The sequence below is a fragment of the Hibiscus syriacus genome, unplaced genomic scaffold, assembly GCF_006381635.1.
Source record: "Hibiscus syriacus cultivar Baekdansim isolate YM2019G1 unplaced genomic scaffold, ASM638163v2 tig00110377_pilon, whole genome shotgun sequence".
Classification (NCBI taxonomy): domain Eukaryota; kingdom Viridiplantae; phylum Streptophyta; class Magnoliopsida; order Malvales; family Malvaceae; genus Hibiscus; species Hibiscus syriacus.
Genome location: NW_024062711.1, coordinates 822,677 through 832,414, shown reverse-complemented (window position 1 = coordinate 832,414; position 9,738 = coordinate 822,677). Strand labels below are relative to the sequence as shown.

Here is a 9,738-nt window from a genome sequence, read left to right as displayed (position 1 = left end):
TAAAAGGACAAATGTGAATGAAATTGGAAGAGTTATTGTCCAAATTCCTCCCTTCCGGCCTTTACTTTTGCCTAAATTTCATTTTTTTTCCTAACATTTTCTTTTGCTTTTCTAATGGCTGTCTCTCTGTTTTCATGTCCCCGTGAGCGTTATAGTGACAGGCACTAGTTGCCGTTTTCATTTGCCTGTTAAGTTGATATTTTAATCATGATAACCACCTCCACCACCACTAACACCGCCACGTTAGTTGGTTTCCACCCATATCGGCGGTTACTATTTATCAATCCATTAATATACGTATCAGAAAGGTGAAGTAATGAAAAAAGGTAAACAAAAATCAATAATTAACAAATTGAAATCCCTTATAACCAGGCATTTGAACTATTTCAAAATATATCTAAAAAGAATAAAGTGATAATGATGGAAAAAAAAGGGAAGCATGCGAGGATTTGTTCATGAGTCTTTCTTTATGGCGTCATCAACATAGCTTGCATGTGAAAGCTCCTTTATCCATTCAAAGGTTCGATGACGAGACGAAGCTTGCTTTTTCTTCTTTTTCTCTTCAATGGCGGCAGCATGCGGTGTTACTTTGTCTTTCTCACTGTTCTTGTTACTTTTGGTGACGACTAGGTTGTTCAGTGGAACTGTTTCAACTGCATTAACAGAACATGTACATCCGCTAAACAATCCCATTCTCTTTTCTAAGAACCCTATGTTCAAATCTTGCTGATTCTTTCCTACTTCTGTGCCGCAATTGTTAACAATATTCTTGGTGCTCGAACTACTGTTACTGCTATTACAGCTGCTGTTTCGGCTGACAGAATTTTTATTTCCATTGTTGTTGTTGCTGCTGCTACGGAGTTTCAAGTCTTGTAATTCAAGCTCCGGTGCTCGAACCAAGCCTAACCTGAAAAAATCCCACAGCGATGATCTCTGGTTGCGGTTTCGGCTGTTTGATGTTCGGGTTTTGGACAATCTGATTTGTGGCTTCGGGCTCGGAAGTGTGTTGAAGTTGTTTCTGATTTTGATAGCCTTTGGCTTGGGATTGGAACTTTCTATTCTCACTACCATTGAATTACTGCTGCTTGTTGTGTAATGGCTGCTGCTAGTGCTGCTGCTACTAACACTTGTGAACCTACTTAATGAACCATGGTCCATGGACTCTGACCTCAACAAGCTCATGCTGGTGTTGTGGCTATCTTGCCGGAACCCATTTATTCCACTGTCCGAGCTGATGGAGTGACGCAGTGGTAGAATTTGGCCTTTGAAGAACACTTCATCAGCTGCACACATCTCTGGTTTTATCGAAAGAGAGCCACCCCATGAGCCAAAATTGAAATCTTCTTCTGTTTGACTCGTTTGAGCCGGTTCACCGTCTTCTTCTTGGACCAGCTGCTTCTCTTCTTTAATCAATTTGACAGGCAAATCACACAGCGACAACGCTTCTTCTTCTTCTTCTTCATCAGGTTCCCATTTTTGTTCATCACAATTTTTAGTTACAGCACTCTCCATTGCTTTGTAACGCAATGCAACCTGGGATGAAACAAAGGGTGGAGAAATGGGATTTATATAGAGAAAAAGAAGAGAGTAAATTTTGAATTCCAGAGAGAGAAAGAGAGAGGGGGACAAGTGGAAGAAAAAGAAGTAGGATGTACTGGAAAAGTAGTAATAATAGAGAAACAAGAATGGAAATTTTACAAGTCAGAGCAGGTGAAGCAAACATGGTGGCGGTGTTTTAATGTTCTGGAGTTGAAACAGGGGGGACTATGAGGCCGGCCATTAGCCAAACGGAGGGGGGCCTTTAGATTTTACGCTTTTGTGGGGGTAAAAAGCTAGAAGACAATCTGGCATGTAAACTTTATAGAAAATGTTAAAAAGTTGATTTATAATGATGCCTAATCTCTAGGATTCCATTTAGTGATTTTAAAACTCTTTGAAATGACAAATGCTTTTTATTGAGACACATGAAGATTTTGAGGGAGCTTTGAATTTGAAAGAGAGGTTGTGATTCATTAGGTTAGGTGTTGCTGAGGAATGACTTGGATTGGGATGTAAGAGATTTTAAATTTATGGACCACAACTAAAATTGAGGAAGGAAAGGCCAAAGTTGGCATACCTCATTAATGTTGTGCCATATCTTTACGGTGTGATGTTTGAAAATTGAAAAGATTCTGCATGGACTGTTTTTCTGAAACTCTTTTTGCATCAGTCTGCCCAGTTCAGTATTCGCATTAACACTTCATTGATCGTTTTATATTATTTCATTTATCGTCTGATTTTTTTTAATTATACTAAACTTATTATAAAGTAATATATATTTTAAATACTTTTAAATATTTAATAATAAATACTCAATCATCTTAATTAAAATTATTAGTACTTGAATATTAAAATTTTAAAATAATAATATTCTTTTAATAACTGAAATAATATAGTTTGTTCTCGTCAAATATTTAAAATTTGATACACATTAATACGTTCAACATAATTTAATTAAAATATTAACTGTGCTGTTAGTGAATAGTTGTACTCAAATCCAAAACAATCAAACGATGAATCTAGAACAATTTAAGGGAGCCCATAGACTTCAAACAATTGGGCTCAGGTTGTTCAAGGGTCCGTAACTGTGGACCAAGTCTCCCGTCATAGCAACACGTGGTAGGCAAATTGGATCCACGTGGCATGACATTTTCTAAACACGTATGCATTTCATACACTCCGCCGTGACTTCATCACTGCCCCCTATCTCCGACCCGATACCCTCGTCTCGTCTAGGTTACTCAAACTCTTGCTAGCATTCCCATCAAGAGAAATTCCTCAAATTTCGATTCAAAATATCTTTAAAGAAAGATGAAATAAAAATGTCCTTTTTCTCTGTATTACTCCTTTAGCCTCTGTTTTGAAAATCGGACCGGATCGATCGGTTTAATCGATTCAATCGAGAATTGTTACTTAGTCCGGTTCAATTTAAACCGGTTGAACCGCTATTAGTGAATCGGTCAAAACTGCTGAACCGTTCGAACCGGACCGGCTGAAAACCGGAAAAAACAAGGATTTTTGTTTTTTTTAAAAAAATTAAACCAAACAACGTCATTTGTTAAACGAGTCAAGTCGAACTCGAGTATTGCTGAGCTCGACTCGAACTTGAAAACTTTAAAAGTAAGCTCAACTCAAACTCACAAGCTAAAAATTATCAAGTTCAACTCAAACTTGAAATATAATATTGAAACTTGAACTCAAAAAGGCTTGAACTAAAAAAAAATTAGAAGCTCGATTGAAACTTAAAATTCGAGCTTAATTGAAGTGAAAGAATAGTTATATAATTATAGTTATATGATTTTGTTATTATTTTTTTAACCCCAAATTTATTTTTTAATTATAGTTATATAATTATATTTATTATTTAATATGTTTTACCTTAAATATTATGTTGTAGTTAATTTGAATCATTTTGTTTCACTTGATTTTATGGTTTTTAACTTATATATGTTATGACTTGCTTTGAATATGACTTGTGATATAAAAAATTATTTTTTATTAAATATTTTTGGTATTTTTATTTAATTTTTTAAATAATTATGATGTCGTCCGGTTCTTTCGATCGGTCGGACCGGTTCGACCGGTTGAACCGGTAGCATGACCGGTTCGCTAACCAATCCGGTTCTGAAAACCATGCCTTTACCGGAAAATTTCCTGTTTCTCAATTCAATCAAATCGCTATAGCTCTCTGTTTTGAAAATCGGATCGGACTGGCCGGTTCAACCGGGAATCATTGTCTAGTCTAGTTAAATTTAAACCGGTTGAATCGCTATTAGTGAACCGGCCAGAACCGCTAAACCGTTCGAACCGAACCGGCTGAAAACAAAAAAAAACCGGAAAAAACCAAAAATTTTGTTTTGTTTTTTAAAAAAATTAGATCAAACGTCGTTTGTTAAACGAGCCAAGTCGAACTCGAGTATTGCTGAGCTCGACTCGAACTTGAAAACTTTAAAAGTAAGCTCAACTCCACTCAAACTCACAAGATACAAAATTATTAAGTTCAACTCGAACTCGAAATATAATATTGAAACTTGAACTCAAAAAGGCTTGAACTAAAAAAAAAATTAGAAGATCAATTGAAGCCTAAAATTCGAGCTTGATTGAAGTGAAAGAATAGTTCACTCAATGCTTACCAAAAGGCTCCATGATTTTAAATGCCAAATTACCTCTATTATTTATAGAAGTTAGTTGTGATGCTCTTCTATATTTCTTAGCAATGTGGGATTGTTTTGTTTTTATATTTCTACTCTTTAGACTTTTGGGATGCTCTTCTATGTTTCTTAGCCATGTGAGATTATTTAAAAAAAAAAATTAAACCAAACAATATCATTTTTAATGATTTTTTTAGTCCCAAATTTATTTTTTAAATATAGTTATATAATTATATTTTTTATTTAATATGTTTTACCTTAAATATTATGTTGTAGTTAATTTGAATCATTTTGTTTTACTTAATTTTATGGTTTTTAATTTATATATGTTATGACTTGCTTTGAATATAACTTGTGATATAAAAAATTATTTTTTATTAAATATTTTTGGTATTTTTATTTAATTTTTTAAATAATTATGACGTCGTTCGATTCTTCCGACCGATCGGACCAATTCAACCTGTTGAATCAGTGAATCGATAACATGGCCGATTCGCTAACCGGTCCGATTCTAAAAACCATGCTATAGCTACTCTTTATGGTCTCTATTGTTGCATCCGAATTCCAGAACTCAGTGGTTCAGCTCGGGAGCTGGCTCCTCCACTCAGACTGAGTTCCCTGGCGAGAATGCGTACGATATCTTAGGAGTTACCGAGAACAGTTCGTTTGCTGAAATCAAAGCGTCATTTCGTAAGCTGGCAAAAGAAACACACCCGGACCTTGCTGAGTCGAAGAACGGTTCATCAGAGTCATCGAAAAGTTTCGTCCGGATCCTCGCCGCTTTTGAGGTGTTGTTGCGATTAGTACTCTCCCAAATTCAGTCCAATACTTTTGTTACGAGCGTGTTTTTATCTTTTATTGATTTCAATTACTGGCTAAATTTGAGGTCGTGGGATCGAGTCCGGACATTTCATAATTTGAAGGTCTCTTACGGAAGTTGCTCTCAACCTAATATTGATGGCCGTCTACTATCTTACCTCCTTTACCCTATTACATATGGGAACAAGGGACATCCATTTTTTAATTACGTTTTAGTGCTGGAAAATGGAAATAGATAACATTAGAATCGTCTTTTGTTAGATTTAGTTTACATTGAATCATTCTTTTGTCAAAACAAAACATTGGAAGTATTTTCAAATGTAATCCATTTTAAGAATTTAGAGAAAGAAGAGCTAAGGTACAGCTGGGAGATTGGTTGTATCCTACAAAGTGTATTATGGTAATGGAAGTGTTTTATATTCTCTTACGGATGCATTTATAATAAATGGCATTCTAATGCAAGAGTGTTATCCATGGATGCATTTATTTAAAGTGGTATAGATCTATAAATGATATTGTGTCTCAAAGGAAAGCAGTGGTCGGAACTGGCTATTTTGATGTTCTTGAAGCAGATTTTTATTCTGCGATACAAACAGCATATTATGGTCCTGTAGTTGAATCCATGGATCTTCTTCCTGATCGGTTTGAAGCAGAAGAAAGGTCTGTCTATGAAACTCCGGAGGTACTGCACTTGGTTTCAGGGCGTGATCTTTTTGGGATGGTTTGCTTGGTTGATAGGGTTCCTGAGTTATCTTTTACCTATAATGAGTAATTGACTTCTTCTCTGTCTTCAGCTTCAATCATGTCTCGGTCTACCCAAAATTCTAGAATCTGCACGAATGACAAGCATGACATCATTGGTGGAAATTATCAGATTCGAGTAACAGATATAAAAAACCATGCATCTGATGCATATAGGGATTTGGAGTTACATATATCTGGAAGGGTGGTAGCTGTTGCCACCAGAATCCCTCCTAAAAGCTGTTTTGGTGAAACACAAAGTGAGGATGTTGAAGACCTTATCCAAGTTTTTCTGCCTTTCAGTCAAGGATTGAATCGTAAAGTTAGATCCCTAGTTCTGTTGGGAACAATAACTGGACTGGGAACCAGCCCAGAAGAGGGATCATGTTTTGTTTACAATAGCAATGGTTCAAAAACCCATGTGATAATGAAACATAGGACATTGCTGGTTTGTAATTATGTTCTCCTTAAATCCTATGCCATTTTTCTCCTATCCTTTTTATAGATGCATAGCTATGGCTTTTAGTAAATTTAGACAATCTTTGCTGGCCTAATTTTTAAGTTTTTTTCTTTCTTATTTTCTTAAGTAATTTTGTTTATAGAAAGTGCTGCATGTACTATATTATTGATGGATTTGCATAATCATTTACGTATCTATACCCTTTTGATTTATTCTTTTCCAGGTGAAGCATATGCACTGGTATCGGGTGAGAGAGGAAGTTTCTGTTTGTGAGTGTAGATGTGGTAGAGCTCGGTTACCACCTAGCAAGTAAGCTTTCTTCTTTCCTTTTCTCTTTTTAATTGTAAAATAATGTTGAATGCTAATGCCTGGTTTTGAGTATTCTCACATTAGCATTCTTTTTTTCTATCTAAATGAAATTGGTATCATTGAGAAAGCCAGGGTGACTATAATAGTGTTTATTTATTCAGTAGATTGGATGTTTCATAATTTAACATAAATCCGGTAGATTTCATTTATTGATTTTTACACTTCTACTTTCTCTATCTTATCTTTTCTGTATCTTTCTTTTGATTGTGTTTTACTAAAGAGATTAAGGTTGGTGATCTGTAGTAAATGTGTTTATATCAAGGGAGATTATGTGATTCTGAAACACATTTAAAAAAATGAACAACTTGTGTCATCATGCTTCCTATGCCCCTTACAAAACCATCTTAATCTGTGGTTGACTTTTAAGGCCGGTCTTCTATTATTTCTAGAATATTTCATTTCATTTTATTTTCAAGTCTGTCTAATTTTAGCTTTCAGCTGCAATTCATTTTTCCTTTGTGGCTTTATTAGGGACTAGGTTGAGCTATCACTTTGTTTTCTGTTTAGGTGTGAGGTTTGATCTTGTTACTTGATACTTCTACTTTTTGTTGTTTTGAAAGCTCCATTTCGTGAATTACAGATGCATTTTCAGGTTTTGAGGCATGCTTGTTGATTAGATGTGCAAACTCTAAAGTCTGGTTAAATTATAATATTTTGTCATTTGGCAACAGATTTTGGTTATTTGAACCTCGTTGTGGAATGCATGACATTGGTGGTTGGTACATCAAAACCTTTGGCCGAGATAAGAAAGGCAGGACAGTCCCATCCCAAAGATATTGGGATGGGGTTGATGCAGCTGAACAATTTGATGAGTAAGTACACTGTACACACTCTATTTTGTCACTTCCCTTGGGCTTATACGTGAAAAGATGAACTAAATAACTGGAAATAACTGGACGGTCTAAATCAATATTAACTAAGATGGGACTAGAATATTTTTTATTGATTAGATGAAGCTGTAGTGTTTTGAATTAGATAAGAACTTCAAAATCCAGCAGTGGCCTAAATTGCTTGCAAAATTAATTTTAACTGTATCTGTCCAAAATGAATTTTCAAATCTGTAGAAGATTAGGGTATCATTTCTTTTGTTAATCTCTATATCCTTTAATATTGCCCGCTGGTTCTTTTATTGTATTCATCATAAACCAGTAGAAACTGTCTCAACCTTGTTTTTCCATTCTCAATTTAATGAAGATGCTACCATTTCCAAGGCTGGTTCTGTTTGTGCTAGTCAGCCTAGTCTACAAAAGTCTTCATCCCAAATCTTCCTCAAGATCCCGATGACAAAACAACCCAGTTGTTGCTTTGATATGAAACTATATAGTACGTTCATTCTCTGAATTAAGCTTTGAAAGTATCTTACTTTGTTATTAAACTGTTCCAGGAGACTCCATCCAGCTATATATTTGCTTGCCCTTGCATATAGGACACTAGATATCGAAGATGCAAAAATAAGGAAGTAAACAATTTGGGAAGTTGTTTGCAAAAAACTATTTAGAATCCTCAGTTTGTACAAGAAGTTTGTTTAGGATAATTGCCTCTTTGGGATTGCGAGTATGCATTGTCCTTGGTTGAGGAGCATCAAGCAAGCAGAGGTCACACAAGCAAATTTCTTGGTGAAAAATGGTCAAGGGGTTGCAATTTATATTTGGGATTCAATTTTTCCGACCATTATGAAATGCCATGCAGGTACTGGGAAAATGAAGATATTGGAAGTTCTCATTTGGATGTACGAAGAAAATGATTCCATTGTGTGCCATTTATGCATCTTATTAAGATAATTCGAATGATCTGTGTCTACTATTCAGACCTGTTTGTTCTACTTTATTAACATACACATGCATGCATGAGCCTAAATAGTCTTCAAGGTGTGGCCCCTGCCTAACGACTTAGCTGGCGTAGGCTAACAAATCTAACAAATTCACACCCTTTGCATGCTACGTTATGGCCATGCTCACATGCATGCATGGTTATGTTAATATACTTCATTGTTAGCACTTGAATCTGCTATAAAAGAAAAAAAAACTTCAAGATCTTTCTGACCAGTGGATTTGTGAGGTATCACCTGAGATCGGATAGAGAAGAAATTGCTCATACTCATTGTGCTTCACCTGCTAGTTTTGATCAGATGGTAGCAAAAGGGAACTGTTGGCATTTTAAAATGCCGAGGCATATAATCTCCTATGCAGCTCTCTCTGGTTTATTTACCTATGCTAGCAGTTTAGAGATTAATGTGGCTAATTCTGCTTACCCATTAAATATATTCTATTGTATAGTGTGTACATATGCATAGATATGCTTTAGATTTGGATTTTGCTTCTTTCACGTTTCTTTGTACTTTCTTAATGTCTTGAAATAGTTGGAGAAAATCTTGGCATTTGCAACCTCTATAGTTACCATACTTAGATTCTGCTTCTTTTTCAGGTATATGCCATTGATTTTACTAGCTGAGGTAAACTCCTCATACAAATCACAACCTTTTGACCTTCGTATTTCGTGTTAAATACCTTAGTAAATCGCCAAACATATTTCGTGCACAATAACACAACTTTGCCAAGTAATCAGCAGCTGCATTATTTCCCTTGTACGCATGTTTAACACGAGCATCCCATTATCTTACAAAGTGCTCCTTAACACTACTCGCCAAACAGCCATCGGTACAGTCACCTTGGTCCCCATGCAGTTGTACGACCAACAGGTTATCAGTTTCCAAAATACAGGAAGATTTTATCACTACTTTTTAATATACCAAGGTAACTGTTGTTGATAAAAACTGACTAAATTATGCTCTTTTATTATTTTAAGTGCCTAAAATACTTTTTTTTGTTATCAGTTTCCAAAATACAGGAAGATTTTATCACTACTTTTTAATATACCAAGGTAACTGTTGTTGAAAAAAATGACTAAATTATGCTCTTTTATTATTTTAAGTGCCTAAAATACTTTTTTTTTGTTTTATTATGTGTCTAAAATTTTTAATGTTATTATTTCGTTATGGCGATAAAAAAATTATTGTTTAATATGTTCATTTATATTTTTTAAAATATTTTTAAAATTTAAAATTTCGAAAAGAATCTTAAATTCTTAATTTTAACTTCTTATTGTCGTCCTTGCCATCAATGTCCTCAACTAGGGGTGTAAACGAGCCGAGTCGAACTT

At 35.0% G+C, this 9,738-nt stretch overlaps 1 protein-coding gene and 1 pseudogene across 1 annotated transcript; one reads left to right on the top strand and one right to left on the bottom strand.

Moving 5' to 3' along the window:
* Nucleotides 1–453: 453 nt before the first annotated feature.
* On the bottom strand, nt 454–1,512 carry LOC120121539 (putative uncharacterized protein DDB_G0277255). Its single transcript, XM_039140873.1, has one exon. It carries the CDS (start codon nt 1,510–1,512, stop codon nt 454–456), a length of 1,059 nt encoding a protein of 352 aa, XP_038996804.1.
* A 522-nt stretch (nt 1,513–2,034) lies between these two features.
* On the top strand, nt 2,035–8,383 carry LOC120121538 (annotated as a pseudogene).
* Nucleotides 8,384–9,738: the final 1,355 nt, after the last annotated feature.